This window comes from Notolepis coatsorum (genome assembly GCF_963971535.1).
Source record: "Notolepis coatsorum genome assembly, chromosome: 3".
In the NCBI taxonomy this organism is placed as follows: domain Eukaryota; kingdom Metazoa; phylum Chordata; class Actinopteri; order Aulopiformes; family Paralepididae; genus Notolepis; species Notolepis coatsorum.
In genome coordinates this window covers 80,041,058-80,061,778 of record NC_140167.1, presented here as the reverse complement: position 1 = coordinate 80,061,778, position 20,721 = coordinate 80,041,058, and the positions used below count along the sequence as shown (strand labels likewise).

The window sequence follows — 20,721 nt, the reverse complement described above, 5'->3', positions numbered from 1 at the left end:
CTAGACACCTGCTGCTAACAGACTGTCAGGTATATATATATATATACACACCAGAGTATAGCTAGACACCTGCTGCTAACAGACTGCTAACAGACTGTCAGGTATATATATATATATACATATACACCAGAGTATAGCTAGACACCTGCTGCTAACAGACTGTCAGGTATATATATATATATATACACACACCAGAGTATAGCTAGACACCTGCTGCTAACAGACTGCCAGGTATATATATATATATATACACACCAGAGTCAGGACCTGTCTACATATGCACAGATATTTTTGAAAACATAACATGAAGAGCGTCCTGCAGCCATCAGGACTTCGACTTGGTGAAGAATGTGTCTTCATAAATATCTGTGGACATGTGTCTTCATAAATATCTGTGGACATGTGTCTGCATAAATATCTGTGGACATGTGGACATGTGTCTTCATAAATATCTGTGGACATGTGTCTTCATAAATATCTGTGGACATGTGTCTTCATAAATATCTGTGGACATGTGTCTGCATAAATATCTGTGGACATGTGGACATGTGTCTTCATAAATATCTGTGGACATGTGTCTTCATAAATATCTGTGGACATGTGTCTTCATAAATATCTGTGGACATGTGTCTTTATAAATATCTATGCATCTAGTATCTCACACACACACACACACACACACACACACACACACACACTACACTGCAGACACACACACACTACACTGCAGACGGAGACACACACACACACACACACACACACTACACTGCAGACACACACACACACTACACTGCAGACACACACACACACACACACACACTGCAGACACACACACCCTACACTGCAGACACAGACACACACACACACACACCACACTGCACACACACACATAAGAATGTTACCTACTGTATAGGACCTTTAACACTATGGTCGCCAAAAACGCCTTACCACGTCATTCCCCGCCATGCTCATTCTGCCAAAGACGCCGTACCACGTCTTTGATATCAATATTTCAAAAATCTGTGATCGCAATCATATTTCTCCCCCGGAGACTTGAGATCTACTGTTGATCCCCTCTCAACTCTCCAACGGTTCAAGAGCGCCATCTGGTGGCGGATCGGCGGATCGCTCAAACCGGAAACAGGAAATGGAAGCTGGTGCTCATTCCAATTCGGTCCGATCACTCGCTAATAGTCCCAGGACTCGAGCGCGACACAATGGATAGTGATCCGTTACCAATAACTCGATAAACAACATGATTTGGACGTATATACTATTATACAACCTGGAGATGGATCGCATATTTCTACATCCCATAATAGAAATATTTCTGCTCCACGCTCATCGCCCAACGGCCCGAGGAAGCTACGGTTAGTTTCAGCGTTATTTTTTAACGTGTTCGATATAAACTGTTCTGATGATCATATCACCCACACTAGATGAATCATCTAACGTTGGCCACGGAATTATAAATGACCCCCCCCCCATCCGGTCAACATCAGATGATAAGTAGTAACTTCTAGAAGCACGTCCATTTGAAATTTTTTATCTCGCGCCGATTGCTATCAAACTGTATACAATCATCAATATAATGCATTTAGGGCTATAAATCACGTTCTGGAGAAAGCTGCAGAAAACGATAAAAACATACTTATACTTTAGACCGTATTTTAGTATGAATATGTGAATGAAAAAGTATAACGTTGCTACACCCTGAACAATAGATACTTGATGTTGAATGGGCCATAGTAATGTCAATTTAGCAATACAATTTAAAAAGTTATAGCACTGCAAAGAAGGGGAACTTCTCCATAGACAATTAGAGCTGGCGTGGGATGGTTTATTAAGAATATAAGCCTCGCGACCAAAGTGTTAATGATCACCTCATCACCTTCCCCCACTCTCACCCGCCCGTCTGGCTACAATGGTGGTCAATCATTTTCGCCATCAGCGGTGACTGGTCAGTTCGGGACAGTATACAGTCGGATGTGGTCACTTGATTGCAGCAAAAATTGCAGCCCGGAGCTGGCAGATGAGAGCAATGTATGAGGGCTGTCAAACGTTAAGAGGTTAATGATGTAAGGGACAGTGCCTGTCAAGGTGTAGCCTACATTAACTATCTTTAATGGACCATGTGGAGGAACTGACTTTATACATAAATCTGTTCTTTCCCTTTATTCTCATGTACATTCTTTTCTATTTCAGCTTTATTCAACTGTGTTGTTTCAAAATAAGGTTGGTTATGTGTTCTTTAGGTTGCTAGGATACTGGGCGTGTCTTCAGAGGTGAAAGGTCAGATGGGCGTGGCTTCTGGTCTGGAGCTGGTGACCCTGCCGCACGGAAGACAGCTGAGACTGGATCTGATGGAGAGGTAGAAACACACATACAGACACACATAGAAACACACATACAGACACACATATAAACACACATACAGACACACATACACACTTAGAAACACACATAGCAACACATATACATTACACACACACAGAAACACACACACACATAGAAACACACACATAGAAACACACACACACACATATAAACACACACACACACAGACATAGAAACACACATACACACACACATAAACACACACACACACACAAACATAGAAACACACATAGCAACACATACACACACAAACACACACACACACACATAGAAACATAGACACGAAAATAGAAAAACAAACACACACACACACACACACATACAGACACACACCCACACACACATAGAGACATACACACACACATATAGTCACACGCACACACATTGAAACACACACACACACACATAGAAACACACACACATAGAGACACACGCACACACACACACACACATAGAGACACACACACACACACCTAGCAACACATACACATTGAAACACACACACACCCATAGCAACACACACACACACATAGAAACACACACACACACACACATAGAAACACACACACACACACACACATAGAAACCCACTCACACACATAGAGAGACACACGGACACACATAGATACACACACACATGGAAACATACACACATAGAGACACACACACATATAAACACACACACATGGAAACACACACAGAGACACACATAGAAACACACACACATAGAAACACACACAAACACACACACACACACATAGAGACACACACACACACATAGAAACACAGACACAAAAATAGAAAAACAAACACACACACACACACATACATACAGACACACACACACACACACACATACACATATAAACACACACACACACACACATAGAGACATACACACACATATAGAGTCACACACACACACACATAGAAACACACACATGGAAACACACACACACACACACACATGGAAACACACACACACATAGAGACACACACACACATAGAGACACACACACATACACACATATAAGCACACACACATACACACAAATAGAAACACACACACACATAGAGACACACACAGACACATAGAGACACACACACACACATAGAAATACACACACACATATAGACATACACACACAGACATAGAGACACACACACAGACATAGAGACACACACACACATAGACATACACACATATAAACACACACACAGAGACACACGCACACATATAGAGACACACACACACACATAGAGACACAAAGACACACACACACACAAACATAGAGGCATACAAACAAACAAACACATGCACACACACATATACATACATACAAACACACACACACACACACACACACATAGAGGCATACAAACACACACACACACATAGAGACATACAAACACACACACACACTAATTCAGGGTTAGGTGAAAACAGAGTAAACCGACCAGTGAGTTAGTTGAGAACAAAGTAAACTGATCAGTGAGTTAGTTGAGAACAAAGTAAACCGACCAGTGAGTTAGTTGAGGAGAACAGAGCAAACTGATCAGTGAGTTAGTTGAGGAGAACAGAGTAAACTGATCAGTGAGTTAGTTGAGAACAAAGTAAACCGACCGGTGAGTTAGTTGAGGAGAACAGAGTAAACCGACCAGTGAGTTAGTTGAGGAGAACAGAGTAAACTGATCAGTGAGTTAGTTGAGAACAAAGTAAACCGACCAGTGAGTTAGTTGAGGAGAACAGAGTAAACTGACCAGTGAGTTAGTTGAGGAGAACAGAGTAAACTGACCAGTGAGTTAGTTGAGGAGAACAGAGTAAACTGACCAGTGAGTTAGTTGAGGAGAACAGAGTAAACTGACCAGTGAGTTAGTTGAGGAGAACAGAGTAAACTGACCAGTGAGTTAGTTGAGGAGAACAGAGTAAACTGACCAGTGAGTTAGTTGAGGAGAACAGAGTAAACTGACCAGTGAGTTAGTTGAGGAGAACAGAGTAAACTGACCAGTGAGTTAGTTGAGGAGAACAGAGTAAACTGACCAGTGAGTTAGTTGAGAACAAAGTAAACCGACCAGTGAGTTAGTTGAGGAGAACAGAGTAAACCGACCAGTGAGTTAGTTGAGGAGAACAGAGTAAACTGATCAGTGAGTTAGTTGAGAACAAAGTAAACCGACCAGTGAGTTAGTTGAGAACAAAGTAAACCGACCAATGAGTTAGTTGAGGAGAACAGAGTAAACTGACCAGTGAGTTAGTTGAGGAGAACAGAGTAAACTGACCAGTGAGTTAGTTGAGAACAAAGTAAACCGACCAGTGAGTTAGTTGAGGAGAACAGAGTAAACCGACCAGTGAGTTAGTTGAGGAGAACAGAGTAAACTGACCAGTGAGTTAGTTGAGGAGAACAGAGTAAACTGACCAGTGAGTTAGTTGAGGAGAACAGAGTAAACTGACCAGTGAGTTAGTTGAGGAGAACAGAGTAAACTGACCAGTGAGTTAGTTGAGAACAAAGTAAACCGACCAGTGAGTTAGTTGAGGAGAACAGAGTAAACTGACCAGTGAGTTAGTTGAGGAGAACAGAGTAAACTGACCAGTGAGTTAGTTGAGAACAAAGTAAACCGACCAGTGAGTTAGTTGAGGAGAACAGAGTAAACTGACCAGTGAGTTAGTTGAGAACAAAGTAAACCGACCAGTGAGTTAGTTGAGGAGAACAGAGTAAACCGACCAGTGAGTTAGTTGAGGAGAACAGAATAAACTGATCAGTGAGTTAGTTGAGAACAAAGTAAACCGACCAGTGAGTTAGTTGAGAACAAAGTAAACCGACCAGTGAGTTAGTTGAGAACAAAGTAAACCGACCAGTGAGTTAGTTGAGGAGAACAGAGTAAACTGACCAGTGAGTTAGTTGAGGAGAACAGAGTAAACTGACCAGTGAGTTAGTTGAGGAGAACAGAGTAAACCGACCAGTGAGTTAGTTGAGGAGAACAGAGTAAACCGACCAGTGAGTTAGTTGAGGACACATTAAACTGTCTAGTGACTTGTGCATTTTCACTTGTTAGGCACCACACCATGGCGATCGGCGTTGCCGTGGATATTCTGGGATGTACGGGCAGCGTGGAGGAACGGGCGTCCACGCTAAACCGCATCATCATGGTTGCCATGGAGCTGAAGGACACTGTTGGAGACCTGTATGCCTTCACAGCTCTGATGAAGGCTCTAGAGATGCCTCAGGTGGGACATCCTTCACAGCTCTGATGAAGGCTCTAGAGATGCCTCTTTTTATCTTGCTCTCTCTCTGTCTCTCTCTGTCTCTCTATTGCTCTCTCAAATTCAAATTCAAAATAGACTTTATTGGCATGAAATAGCAAAGTACCTATTGCCAAAGCAAGTCCAACATACAAACAATAACATATATACGCAATAGAAAATGCCATAACATTACCAATAACAGTAAAACAATCAACAGAAACTCATTAAATGACTAAATAATCATTCAATCAGGTAATCATTTTACAGATGTAGCCACCCAGACACATGTATTACAGAGCTTGTTCTCTTATTGTATGACAACAATCTACATATTTTGTAGCTAATACTGAACACTGACTTTTCTCCCCACATATATACATATATATATATATATATATATATATATATATATATATATATATATATATATATATATATATATATATATATAACAGCTTTTGATGGTCAGGGAGATGGATGAACTAAAACATATTTATTTTATCAAAGAAACCCTCTCTTAGATTCTTATATCTCTCACAGTGTAGGAAGTGAGATTCTGTCTCAACATCTCCTTGATGACAAAGTGACCACTCAGTGTGTTCCTATGGCCAGGCTGTGTCCACTCAGTCTGTTTCTATGGCCAGGCTGTGTCCACTCAGTGTGTTCCTATGGCCAGGATGTGTCCACTCAGTATGTATTGTGTCAAAGTTTTCCTTTGTTTTATATCATTCATGGTGGTCAGGTATTCTGCCACCGTGTACTCAGTGTTGGCTCCAGGATATTGCACAGGGCCCTGTTTCTTGTACCTGGTTCAACTAAGTCGATCAAGATGTCATTATCCAGCTTCAGTTAACCCGATGTTCGAAGCCGGGATTTTCCTGTTCCTCAAAGGTGGATTCAGTCTCGTTAACTCAAGCCAGACTTGCGACTAAATGCGCGCGGCCGCTTCAGGCGAAAAGCCAGCACGTATCGATGGCAGAGATCCTGATTCTCTAACGGCATTGATTGATTAATTGATTTAAAACTTTATTGACAGATTGCAATACGGCTCAATCGCCTCGCCGACAAGTTAAATGCGTTATCTATAGGCTAATTTTAAGTCCCTCATTACCTCAATCAATCAGATTATATTTCTTTAAACTTGCCTGCTGGATTGAATAATCAAATGAGATCTTGCTAGCGAAAATAATTAGTTAAACTTATACAGAATTACGATACGGCTCTCTTACCCATTGATTGATGTATAGTCTATCTTTAACTTATCTCCAATGTGGTCTAACGGGTTGTTGTTTTGACTATCACGCAGACGACCGGGGTTCGAGACCCTAGTCTTTTCCTTCTTTTTGCAATATAGGAATAATTCAATTTGGTGCACGTTGAGAGCTATATAAAGAATGACATCCTCAATGCATGTAGATTTATAATATTTTAACTTAAAACCAGGCTACTTTGGCGTATAATCATTAATATTATATTCAAAAAAATCATATTGGAAACACCGGGTTTTGAACCCCGGTCGCTGGGTTGGCAGGCTTGAGCACTACCGCTGCACCACTGTGCCAGATGGGATAAATTCATTGTTTATACATTAATGAACGAGAGACCCGTGTTTAGAATATCCTTTGTTTTGAATGAAGTTTATCTCTTTATCCTCATTCATTAATGTGACGTCAACGGCTCATTCAATTTCTCAAATCCGTCAAACAGCGCATCTCATCAGACATCTTAATCCCAGTTACAATTAAAATAACCACATAATGTGTACATCGCACGAGCGAGCGCCACGGTATATATAACGTGCATTATTTAGGACAAAGTGAATTTAGTATCAGCATTTTGGGTCTATTTTACATTTCAAAAGCCCCCTCTGGAAGAATGGAGCACAAAAACGTAATTCAGAATGGTATAATGCAGATCGTAGACTGTGGGAATAATTTCAGGAAACGAGCTGTCACTTTCTTTGCGGGGGCGTGGCTCTGCGTGATCCGGCTAACTTGAACTTGAACTCTGCTTTCGACCAGGCTCAAACTTTTGGATCTGTTGTCATGGTGATTTGGGAAATCCACGTACATGGAACCGGAAAGTCCGGCTAACTCAGTTATCCAGTTAAAGTTATCCGGCTAACTCAGTTATCCAGGTACAAGAAACAGGGCCCAGGTCTTGGCAGGTACTCATCGCTCTCTGCGAATAGGTCCGCATGGTCACGGTACTGGCACTCCCTCCTCAGTACATGATCAGCAATATCTTGATGTCACTGATTATTGAATGGCATGGTTCAATTTACATGATTGATGTTCAAGTCCACCCACAGGTTCAAGGTTTTATTTGTCACATGCAACATCATACCAGTAAGATGAGCAGTGGAATGTGTCTCCACTGGCTTACAATGTGCACACTAAGCAAGGTAAAATAATAAAACCAACAATGTGTAGTGTTTGTGTAGTGCTTTTATTTATTTTAGGACATCACGATGTCTCGTTGAATCATGACTATGAATGTAAAATGTAATTGTTAGTGATACAAATATTCATAGTTCTCGTATTATTTATTATAATAATTATAATTATTATAATTATAATTATAATTATTATTATTATTATTATTATTATTATTATTATTATTATAATTATTATTATTATTATTATTATTATTATTATTATTATTATTATTATTATTATTATTATTATTATTATTATTATTATTATGATTTCTCACAAAAGGAAGCCCTTACACACCAATCTGGCCTATCTATGATCCCAGATAAGAAACCATTTAGGAATGCCAGAATTGTCCCAGGAACTTCGTAAGTGGAGTTAAGAAGAAGTTTCTTTGTAACTTTTTCGTAACTGTGTTCGAGAATGAGGTCCATTGTGTTTTTCAGAAAATCTCTTAGTTACAACAAGATTGTGCTACAAGGCAGTTATACACGATGTGTTTACAAGTCTTCTGGGAGAGAAGGGGGAGGGGCACTGTGTTTGTCTGTCTATCCTTACTGCCCTCTAGTGGTCAGAAAATTATTATTGCAGCTTTAAGTGTAAATTACCATTACCTGTGTGTGTGTGTGTGTGTGTGTGTGTGTGTGTGTGTGTGTGTGTGTGTGTGTGTGTGTGTGTGTGTGTGTGTGTGTGTGTAGATCAGTCGTTTGGAGCAGACATGGACCACCTTAAGAAGGAGCTTCACTCAGACGGCTATCAGCTACGAGAAGATCCTCAAACCTTTCTACACACACCTGTATGAAGGAACAGGTACTACACACACACTCACACACATATACACACATGCACAAATTCACATTCACACACTCAATTCTGTCTCTCTCTGTCTCTCTCTCTCTCCATGTCTTTCTCTGTCTATCTCTCTCTCTCTCTCTCGCCATGTCTCTCTTTCTCACCATGTCTCTCTTTCTCACCATGTTTCTCTCTCTCTCTCTCTCTCTCTCTCTCTCTCTCTCTCTCTCTCTCTCTCTCTCTCTCTCTCTCTCTCTCTCTCTCTCTCTGTCTCTGTCTCTCAGCCTCTTTGCCTCCTGTAGTATGTGTCCCTCTCCTCCTGCCCCTCCTCTCCCTGATGGAGCGCCCATCGTTCACCCAGGAAGGGGCGGAGCTCTGGGAGATCAGTGACCAGGGTTGTGACATCATGCTGCGCCACCTTGAGGCCGCCCGCGGTGTAGCAGGCCAGTCCAGGACACACACAGAGAACACACACACACTGCTACAAGGTAAGATGTACACATTCACTAACACACACACACACACTGCTACACGGTAATAATAGATGTACACACTCACTAACACACACGCAGCTAGAGTCCAGCTTCCTGACACCAACAGCTGCCTGGAATGTAATGAACATCAACACAGTCCGTCTGTTGAGGAGCTGTCAGGACCTGACCCTCTCCTGTGTGTGTGTGTGTGTGTGTGTGTGTGTGTGTGTGTGTGTGTGTGTGTGTGTGTGTGTGTGTGTGTGTGTGTGTGTGTGTGTGTGTGTGTGTGTGTGTGTGTGTGTGTGTGTGTGTGTGTGTGTGTGTGTGTGTGTGTGTGTGTGTGTGTGTGTGTGTGTGTGTGTGTGTGTGTGTGTGTGTGTGTGTGTGTGTGTGTGTGTGTGTGTGTGTGTGTGTGTGTGTGTGTGTGTGTGTGTGTAGGTTTCCATGGCGACCCAGACTTGCTGGAGGTGTTCCAGACAGACTTCCAGCTGCGGTTACTATGGGGAAGTCGAGGAGCGTCTGTCAACCAATCGGATCGTTACAACAAGTTCACCCTCATCCTCACCGCGTTGTCGCGGAAACTGGAACCGCCCAAGACGCACATCACCACCCAGATCTAACACACACACACACACACACACACACACACACACACACACACACACACACACACTGATACACATACAAATACACACAAGATACGATGATACACACACACACAAGATACAATGATACACACACACACAAGATACAATGATACACACACACACAAGATACCATGATACACACACAAGATACAATGATACACACACACACAAGATACCAAGATACACACACACACACACAAGATACGACACACACACAAGATACGATGAAACACACACACAAGATACTACACACAAGATACGATGATACACAGACACACAAGATACAATGATACACACACACACAAGATACACACACAAAAGGTACTACACACAAGATACGATGATACACACACACACAAGGTACGATGATACACACACACACAAGATACGAGGATGCACACACACAAGATACAATGAAACACACATAATTGTTTTTTCCTTGTGAACCGTGACATCATAAGTGGGCGTGTCATATTCTAGGCTGTGAAGACAAGCGAAAACGGCTAACAGCAGAGGTTCGGCATTGCACTCAATTGATCCATTCAACAGGTAGCGCGGAAGCAATTTGCAACTGATTTCAAAATGAGATTAGATTCAAATATATTGTTATTATACAGCACAAGTACAATACACCATCCAACCAGAGTGGATAAATAAATGCTCCAGAAATAAATAAATGCGTGGAGAAAGGCTTAATGAGACAGCCTCAGCGTGCGAGCACACACGTACTGTATATGTGCAAAATTAATTGTTCCCGCAAAGTAGGCTTCTATTATTGTAATGACTTGTCTTATTAGGTATTATAGTAGTAGTTCCTACTGTAGAACATGACATAATAGCATGACATCTCATTTAGTAATGTCAATACTGAACGACTGCGCGATTGGCTCTTGAATCTTTTTTTTTTTTTATTCCATTCATTTATGCATTTATTTATCCACTCTGGTTGGATGGTGTATTGTACTTGTGCTGTATAATGACAATACATTTGAATCTAATCTCATTTTGAGATCAGTCGCAAATCGTTTCAGTGCTACCTGTTGAATGGATCAGCATGGTGCAGATGCAATGCCGAACCTTTGAAACTGTTTTGCACACAGCATTTTGCCACTGTTGTGTTTACTTCCGCCCGAGTAACGCCCCCCATTGATGACGGAGGACGGTGGAACGTTGGTTCTGCTTAAATAGGTGTAAACGTGGGCTGGTTTGCTAGAAAGCACCAAGGTTCAGAGGCTCCAGAACGGAGTCGGAGCTTGAACCGGAGCCCTGCCGGTGTGAAAGGGCTAAGAGAGATAGAGAGAGAGAAAGAAAGACAGAGATAGAGAGACAGAGAGAGATATAGAGACCGAGAGATAGAGAGCATCTGGTGGTGTATATTAACTTGTTAAAATTCAGGATAATATGATAATAATAATAATAATAATGATAATGACACATAATTCACACACAAACAGGAAGTTGGCTGTTTTTAGCCCTTTGATAAGATAGATGAGATATTTGTACTATTAGCGTGTATTATTGTGTGACGGATATGCGTATGACTGTCCAATCAGATCTTATCTTCGTATGGCTGTCCAATCAGATTCCACGTCATCCCTGTCTGTTCACACAACTGGAGTTAAAGGGGAACTATCTTACTATTTCTTTCACTATTTGGGCAATTTTACACAATTCCTGTGAGTCTATGGAACACATCTGTAAGTATTTTTTTTTTCTTTAATTCATTGTTTTGTATTTCTAATCAAGTTCTGTAGAGCAGCATTTTCTACCCTTCAAGATTCCAAGCTGTTTTTGGCTGGGCTCCGCCCATACTGCGCTGTATGACAGTCACCCACTGTCTACACTGGCAGACAGAGAGAGCGATAGAGAGGGAGACTAATTAATTTCGCCGCGGGAGGGAACGACATAATCCCACGGCACAATGCATTGGTAACTTGTTTCAAATGACAATATATACCCCCGTGAATATTATTGCACGGATCGGAATACGCGTGGGAGTGTGCGTGTGCGCTATGATATTTTGCAACAGGTTGGCGTAACGTGAGTGCCGACAGAGAGAGAGCAGAGAACGAGCGAGCGAGAGAGAGAGGGAGAGAGAGAGAGAGAGAGGGAGAGAGAGAGAGGAGCGATGCTCTGAGAGCGCGCGTGTGTTTCCCCACACACGCAGTCGGGAGTGTGTGTAAATGCTCCGTATGAGAGTCTCTCTCTCCCTCTCTATCCGTCGGTCTCTCCCTCTCTCCCCCCCCACCGCCTGGGTCCGTGTACGTTTTGATAGTTCGTTTTTCGTTTCAAAAGGAAAAGCGAAAAAACGAGGAAAAAAAACGGAAATACGAGGTGTTTCCTATTTCCGTTTGAAACCAAAATCGAAAAAATGGGGAAAAACTGAAATACGGACCTGTTTTTCGTATTTTGGTATCAGAATCAAATGAAAAAAAGGAGTCAATAATGGGCCGTGTACGTTTTGATAGTTCGTTTTTCGTTTTTGATGTGAAGAATGGAGAACGGAACCACGTGACAAGTACATTTTTCAATGTAAAAGCCATGCACGATCTAACGTTAACGAATATGTATAACGTTATGAATAAATACATAAATACATGCATACAGATCTATACCAGGGTAACGTTATGATACATACATTTTTTGTTTTGTGCATTTCATTTAGACATGATATTTTATGTGAAGTAATAGCCTAATAATATGGAAATAGCCTGTGTGGTCTGTCTCAAGCAGTGTTGTCTAAACGCACGTTATACAGATATCCTAGTGCAGGTCGAAATAGGTCCGCCAGCAATAATATCTGCCGATCAGATTATTTTGAGAATATGATTTGTGATGAAGACTCGCTTTATTGTATCGGAATCGGGAGATTTAGGTAACGTTTTTAAAACACAAAGGACACCTCTTTCCTATCGTATTAAGGGGAGACACTGCAGGTGAATAGGGTAAAAAAATTAACTAATATATATCACAATGAAACTTCCCCAGTTGATTACTTATATTAAGACAAGACTTTTTTGTATTACAAGTTTTCTGAAATTGTATGTTTAAATATGCAAATGAGGCATGATCTACTTAAATATGCACTAATTTGCATATAATTCCAGGACAGAAATCTGAACATTGGATAAAGCCATTTTCAAAATTATAGTTTAATTTTGTTGACATATTAGAGCCAAAGGTTATTACAGAGGGGATTTTGGATATCTCTTTTTATCACTCCATAAATCAAAAAATATTCCATTCAGTCCATTTTTATGGTAAAATTCCATATTTCGCCATGTTTTTAGGAATAAAATGTGATATAAATCAGGGTATGAATGCGATATCAACAAACCCTTCTGTAAATACCTTCAGAACATAGATATGAATAGAACTGGAAGGTTTGGTGTATGTGAGTGCTACTGAAGTGGAGATTTCTGGCTCAGAGTATGAGGAAAAACTCTTAAAACTCATTTTTGGGAAAACGCCTTTAAAGTTCTGTATTGTAAAATGCCATACCTTTTTTTTTTAAACAGATATTTACAAACACAATACCTAATCAAACCATTAGTAATAGACAACCTAAACACATGCCTGATAACTGAATAATAATAATAATGATGTTATTGAACTGAACAGAACTACACACAGGCTACAAACAGTGTAGTACATTGTAGTACCCCCTAATAGGCAAAAAATATTTGAATAAATATCACTATGAAACTTTCCCAATTTGTTATGTACATATAAACTAAGAAAAAATATATTGCAAGTTTTCTGAAATGTATGTTTATATATGCAAATGAGGCACTTCCCCATTAAATATGTGCACATTTATGGATGCAATAAGGCAAAATGATGTAAAATAAACAACTAAATGTGTGTTATTGACGTTTTATTGTCACTAGTTTCATAGAAGACATGTTTAGGAAGCAAATTATAACAAAATCTCAAAATCAACAAAAAAAGTATATTTGACTATTCACCTGCAGTGTCTCGCCTTAAGGTAGACAATGAGCCACAACCTTATTTTCACCTAAACGAGGCGAGCCGGCCTTGGAGCTGTACATTTAATAATAATAATAATATTGATCTATGTAGCTCATTGTCTACCTTACTACGATAGGAAAGAGGTGTCCTTTGTGTTTTAAAAACATTTCGCTTAAGAATTATTGACCGCGGAAATTCGAATCTGTGAATATCTTTCTAACTTTACCTTAAGTCTCCCGATTCCGATACAATAAAGCGAGTCTTCATCACAAATCATATTCTCAAAATAATCTGACCGGCAGATATTATTGCTGGCGGACCTATTTCGGCCTGCGTGCCGCCTATTGCTGACCACTGAACTAGGATATCTGTTGGGTAACGTGCGTTTAGACAACACTATTTGGGACAGACCAATTTCCATATTATTAGGCTATTACTTCACATACAATATCATGTCTAAATGAAATGCACAAAACAAAAAATGTATGTATATAACGTTACCCTGGTATAGATCTGTATGCATGTGTATTTATTCATAACGTTATACATATTATACGTTAACGTTAGATCGTGCATGGCTTTTACATTGAAAAATGTACTTGTCACGTGGTTCCGTTCTCCATTCTTCACATCAAAAACGAAAAACGAACTATCAAAAGTACACGGCCCATTATTTACTCCTTTTTTTCATTTGATTCTGATACCAAAATACGAAAAACAGCTCCGTATTTCTGTTTCCCCCCGCTTTTTTCGATTTTGGTTTCAAACAGAAATAGGAAATCACCTCGTATTTCCGTTTTTTTTCGTTTTCCGTTTTTCCGTTTGAAATGAAAAACGAACTATCAAAACGTACACGGACCCGCCCGCTCTCTCTCCCGCTCCCTCTCCACCAGCAGGGAAACCGCTTTTGCATTATTTCCACTCGCTCTGTTGTTGAGCGAATTGTTGATTGTGGGCGGTGGCTACAACCAGGGGCTGAAATATGCAGATCAGTGCCTAATTCATGTCAGCGAACCAGTCAAATCAGAATGGCTTGGTTCAGTGGGGGAGGACCTTGTCTCATCTGAAATGGAGGAATGCGCAAAAAAGTTACAGTTACATTGTGCAGGTTTAAAAACCCTAAGTGAATATAGTGTGTGTGTGTGTGTGAGTGAGTATGCTCATTGTCTGAATGCATGTGTGACAAGAGTTAATGACACTGGATTGTCAGAGCTTTCCGTCAATGACCAAGATCTGTAGACCTGAGCTGATCAGAGCTAACAAGACACTTTATAACGTCTTGATCTGATCAGCGCTAACAAGACACTTTATAACGTCTTGATCTGATCAGAGCTAACAAGACACTTTATAACGTCTTGATCTTATCAGAGCTAACAAGACTCTTTATAACGTCTTGATCTGATCAGAGCTAACAAGACACTTTATAACGTCTTGATCTGATCAGAGGTAACAAGACTCTTTATAACGTCTTGATCTGATCAGAGCTAACAAGACACTTTATAACATCTTGATCTGATCAGAGCTAACAAGACTCTTTATAACATCTTGATCTGATCAGAGCTAACAAGACACTTTATAACGTCTTGATCTGATCAGAGCTAACAAGACACTTTATAACGTCTTGATCTGATCTGACAGCTAACAATACACTTTATAACGTCTTGATCTGACAGCTAACAAGATCAAATCAAATGTATTTGTAGCCCGAAACCACATGGAATTGCCCCATAGGCTTTACAAGTCAAGAAGAAACATCACAATGAATCAAGAACAAAAAAACACCATAAAATCCACATATGGAACACTCCCAGACTTTCCCAATGAAGATGAGCTGATCACAGCTAACAAGACTCTTATATGTGTTGAGCTGATCTTATTGGATATCTTTATACATCTTGAGCTGATCTGATTGGACGGCTAACAAGACAGTTAACCAAGCCACTTGAGGCTGGATTCAAATCAGATTTCTCAGGAGGTGGTTTGAGTGTAAACGTCTCCACAAACCTCACATGACACAAGCATTACAATCAAAAAGTCATTTTGCAGGACAGATATAATCATCTTTCTGGTGAACAAAGATGTATTAATGTGGCCAGGTGTACAGTACATTATATCTGGATGTTATCTTGATAAGACACACAGGAAGTGGCTAGTATAAATGTCCAGACCTTGACGCAGCCCAGGGTGTTTCTGGGTAATTCTGTGAGACGTGTGTGATTATGATGTGAGGTGTTTTCACTTTGTAATCCTATTTAATTTAAAGCAGAAACAGAAACTGCAGCTTTAAACTAATAAGAAAATATTGTTGGTTGTATCATTTATTCTCATTGTTAATGTTTTTAAGTGTTTGTCTTTCTATTTCTATCTGTTTCTCTCTCACTTTGTCTCTTACCGTTTCTCTTTCTTTCTTTGTCTCTCTCCTTCTATTTCTCTCTCTCTTTCTCTCTCCCTCACTTTGTCTCTCTCTCCTTCTATCTCACTCACTTTGCCTCTCTCTCCTTCTCTCTCTCTCCCCCATCTTTCTAATGATGTATAGATGTTATTAAAGTGATGAAGTGGTTCATATTGGAGCGACGATGCAGGTTGTTGAGTGTGAGAGACTAAAAGATGTAAATATAGTTTGAACTGATGAGTCTGTAATATATTCTGTTGTAAAAAGATGAGTATAATATAACATTTAATAATGTTGTTTATATGATACTGCTGTGGAATGAGATTGAAAAATAAACATACTGGAACTCCTGTAGAGACACAGTCCTGTCATTTCTCTGATCACAGTTCACACGTCAATGTTCCCTGCACTGTTTTGTACTGGTCCTGTACTGTACAGGACGGTGCAACAAACCACAGTCCAGATGAGCAGAGGTACAGCGCATAAGAAATTGCGTTTCAGCCTGGTCTTTAATCGCTATCAGCCTCTGTCCGTGCCATCTCTCAATCCTCTGCGTTGTGTTATTTTTCATTGAGGCAATCGTTTGTGGTGTAATTCCGTACTCGCACGGATTACTGGCTAAAACACCCCTATCTCTCTCCCGGTGCATTTGGAACAATAGTACAATGACTCGGACTGTTTATATAAAAAAGGATAGTTTATTTACATAAACAAAGGTCTAATACAGAATGAAATGAAGGAGGAAAAACAAAAGTCTAAGAAAATAGATTAACACCTCAACCACCTGCGCTAGATTAGGCCTCATCCAATTCAAAGTCTTCCATAGACTCCACCACTGCAAATCCAAACTGGCGGAGATATATCCTGATGTGGAAGATACATGTGACCGATGCGCTTTCTCCAGCCAGTCTCGCACATATGTTCTGGTCGTGTCCTAAACTGCATATTTTTTGGACTGCTATTTTTAAGATACTATCTGAGGTCCTCTCAATCCGGCTTGAGCCCTCCCCCCAGACAGCTATTTTTAGAGTTCCACTAAATATTGGACAGTTAAACACTCCTAGTTCTGTTACAATAGCATTTACCACACTGCTAGCAAGATGTAGGATTTAGCTGGGATGGAAATCTCCTGCCCCTCCTAAAATAGCTACTGTATGTGGCTTACAGATATTATGCTCTTTTTAAAGTTGGAAAAGATTAAGTTCACGCTTATGAGGATCTACAAAAACATTTATCCAATACTGTAAACCATTTATTACTTACTTTGAAACCCTACAACCCTTCCCACTAATTGATACCTTTACAGTCAAATGCTCATGTCCATGTAAGACTGAGATTATCAATGTAGCCCTAAAATTAGATTAAGGATCCATCGAGACTACTGTACGCCCTGATTAGCTGATAATAAAATCTGCATCCGACAACTGCACACACCGGCCATAGCCTACTATGTCTACTTGTGAGTGATTCCCTCAAACACCAACTTATTTGTCATTTAAATTTTCTAAATATATTTTATATTATTCTTTATACTTTAACTTCTGACTGATGTATACAGATGTGACTGCAATGTGTGTTGATGTACTTTGTGTTATGAATCATGTACCTACCTATGCGAGTCCGTGGGTGGACACAATTCCACCCAGGGTTAGAAATTAACATTTTTTTTCAAGGGCTTTTTTTGCCCCCCTTAATTGATTTTCGGGGGCTTTTTTTTGTATTTCGGGGGCACTGAATTTTTATGATAAACGGTAGGGGTGGGACGGTTCACAAAATGGACGGTTTGGTTCATATCACGAATTTGGGGTCACGGTTTTCAGTTCGATATACGTTAATTTTTATTAAAAAAAATGTAACACTCAAATCTAAAAGTCAAGATAGACTGCGCTCACAAATTATAACACTGGGTGCTAAAATCCCGTCGAGTATAATAGAAAAAGAAAGCAATACGCTTGGACCAGCACTCACAGATTTTGGTATATTTAATGGCAGCCTGAAACAAACATGTTTGTTTCAGGCTGCCATTAAATATACCAAAATCTGTGAGTGCTGGTCCAAGCGTATTGCTTTCTTTTTCTATAACACTAAAATCTAAACATGTTTCTCATTTATTAAAAATAAAATAAAAGGTTTACAGTGTTTACAGCCTTAAATAATGTTTGGCACACAAAGACCGAACTGACTGAAAAATATAGGCTACATTTGTCAAAGTATTAATTTAGTGCAAACAAACAATATGCTCAGCCAGCACTAGACTTTCCTTTCTTTAATTAATATAAACACACAAAAACAATGTCAACCATGTTTAAATTCCCTGCTTGTCAGTTCTTAATGGAAAGATTCGTTTTCTGCTTGAAATTATTGTGTTTCTGTCTACATATATTTAGACTAACATTATTTAAATATTGAGTGCAACTGTGGTGGATTACGTAATTCGGTGAGTTGGAACTATCTATGGGTTGGCGCCGGGTCCCCACGGACATTTTAGCGTGTGGCACCGCCACCTTCAGCTCCGGTCACGTTAGGAGCAGTTCATAACGTCAACAAGCAGCGCGAAAGCGGCAATAGTCCCGGTTGGAGTTAGTAAAACACAGTTGTATGTTAGCCTTCTTGGATGTTGAATAAACGCCTATCATTGTCTTTAAACACCCCGCCTCTCAGACTCCCATTTCCTCCTCTGCTACAGTAGCTAGTAGCTACGGTGTTAGCTGTTGTTGTGAAGGGCTAGCTAGCTAACAGCTACAAACATTGTACAAACTGCTAACGCTATGGCAAGATGTGTGTAGGCCTATGTAATGTTAATGGCTATGTTTTTAAAGTCGTAATGAAGATTGATTTATATTGTGCGTGCCATTTTTACACAAACTGACTAGCACCTGGCTGCTGCTGCTGCTGCAGCCAGTGCAGAACACCGGCTCCGCCAAATGATTTTTTTTATTTGCGCGTCATCTGAACCGTATACGATACACAGACGCTCCATTACCGGATAAATATATATATATAATTAGTAAACTGTCGGGGGCATTAAGTGCCCCCCTTAACTGATTTTCGAGGGCATTTTATCCATTTTCAAGGGCATTATGCCCCAAGCCCCCGTTAATTTCGAACCCTGATTCCACCGAACGAGTGCCTCAACAATACTAAATAAACACAATGCAGATACTTCACGGAAGACCAGATGAAGGCTGAAAACACGATAATCTAACATGTCACTATGAACCTCTATGACATCACTCTATATATCTCTATGACATCACTCTATGTACCTCTATGAGTGAAAGCAACATGTCTGCAGTTATTCTGAACAGGTTGGTTCATCAGATCAGAAACACAGAGACGACAAGGTGAACAGGGGGCTGGTGTTGAACGTAACGTATGCACCTACTGAAGGACAATGACATCATTTTATTAGGAACCTTTGGTGTTACGTCAAGTCACTTGTAACCAAGTTGCATAAATACGTTTCATGTGTAACACACCAACCGCACTAATACTGGTCCCAAGTTAAAAACAAAATAAAACAACAACATTGAGACAAGTTGACGCTGAACACAGGAGTCATGCAAAAGCAACATTGTTGCATTATGTTAGAAAAGGACTCAGTACAAAAGACAAAGTTATTGTTCTTCCTCCATGTTAGGAAGACATAGCATAGCAGAGGGCAAAGTGCATGGCTTTCATTTAAACCTTGTTCCTAACGACGGTAACCAAGGTTACAACTAGTTGCTTTCATTTAAACCTAGTCCCTAACGACGGTAACCAAGGTTAAACTGGTTGCTTTCATTTAAACCTTGTTGTCCCCAATGACGGTAACCATGGTTACAACTGGTTACTTTCTTTTAAACCTTGTTGCCCCTAACAACAGTAACCATTAGGGGTGTAACGTTACACAGAAGCCACGGTTTGGTACATACCTCGGTTTTGGGGTCACGGTTCGGTACGAGTTCGGTACAACAGTAAAGAAATGTGTATAAAGATTATTATATATTTATAATAATTATTATAATAATAATTATTAAATATAATTATTTTGTATCAAGTTATACTTAGTTCCACCTAGGCTTGCCGCGGTAGTCAGTGATAAGTGTTCAGGAATCCACTTGAGTAAATTAATTGCCTAGTGCCCCCACCGGTGTATAGTTTCAGTTTCACTTCTAGAGTAGATTTAACTTCATGTGAAGCAGAGAAAGAAGACTCTAGAGAAGAGATGCCATGTTACGCAACAATGGCAGAGGATTTATCAATAGTTTGGATTTAAACACTGCAGCTCGACTGGAGAGGAGCTCAGAGGACCAGATCAGCAAAAGTACGTTTGCGTTTTTTTTGGGTCAGCTGGGAGGGGAAAGTAACGCGGAAGAACGTTGGTGTGTGT

The 20,721-nt window shown here is 40.1% G+C and overlaps 1 protein-coding gene across 1 annotated transcript in view; it reads left to right on the top strand.

The window, feature by feature from the left end:
• bcar3 (BCAR3 adaptor protein, NSP family member) overlaps positions 1 to 10,553 on the top strand; it is a 143,737-nt gene extending 133,184 nt beyond the window's left edge. The window contains exons 12-16 of the mRNA XM_084311259.1: positions 2,256 to 2,371; positions 5,449 to 5,620; positions 8,772 to 8,883; positions 9,150 to 9,353; positions 9,777 to 10,553. Of these exons, the coding sequence (XP_084167385.1) occupies positions 2,256 to 2,371; positions 5,449 to 5,620; positions 8,772 to 8,883; positions 9,150 to 9,353; positions 9,777 to 9,958 (786 nt within the window). The 3' untranslated portion in view covers positions 9,959 to 10,553. The remainder of the gene's footprint in view (positions 1 to 2,255; positions 2,372 to 5,448; positions 5,621 to 8,771; positions 8,884 to 9,149; positions 9,354 to 9,776) is intronic.
• Positions 10,554 to 20,721: the final 10,168 nt, after the last annotated feature.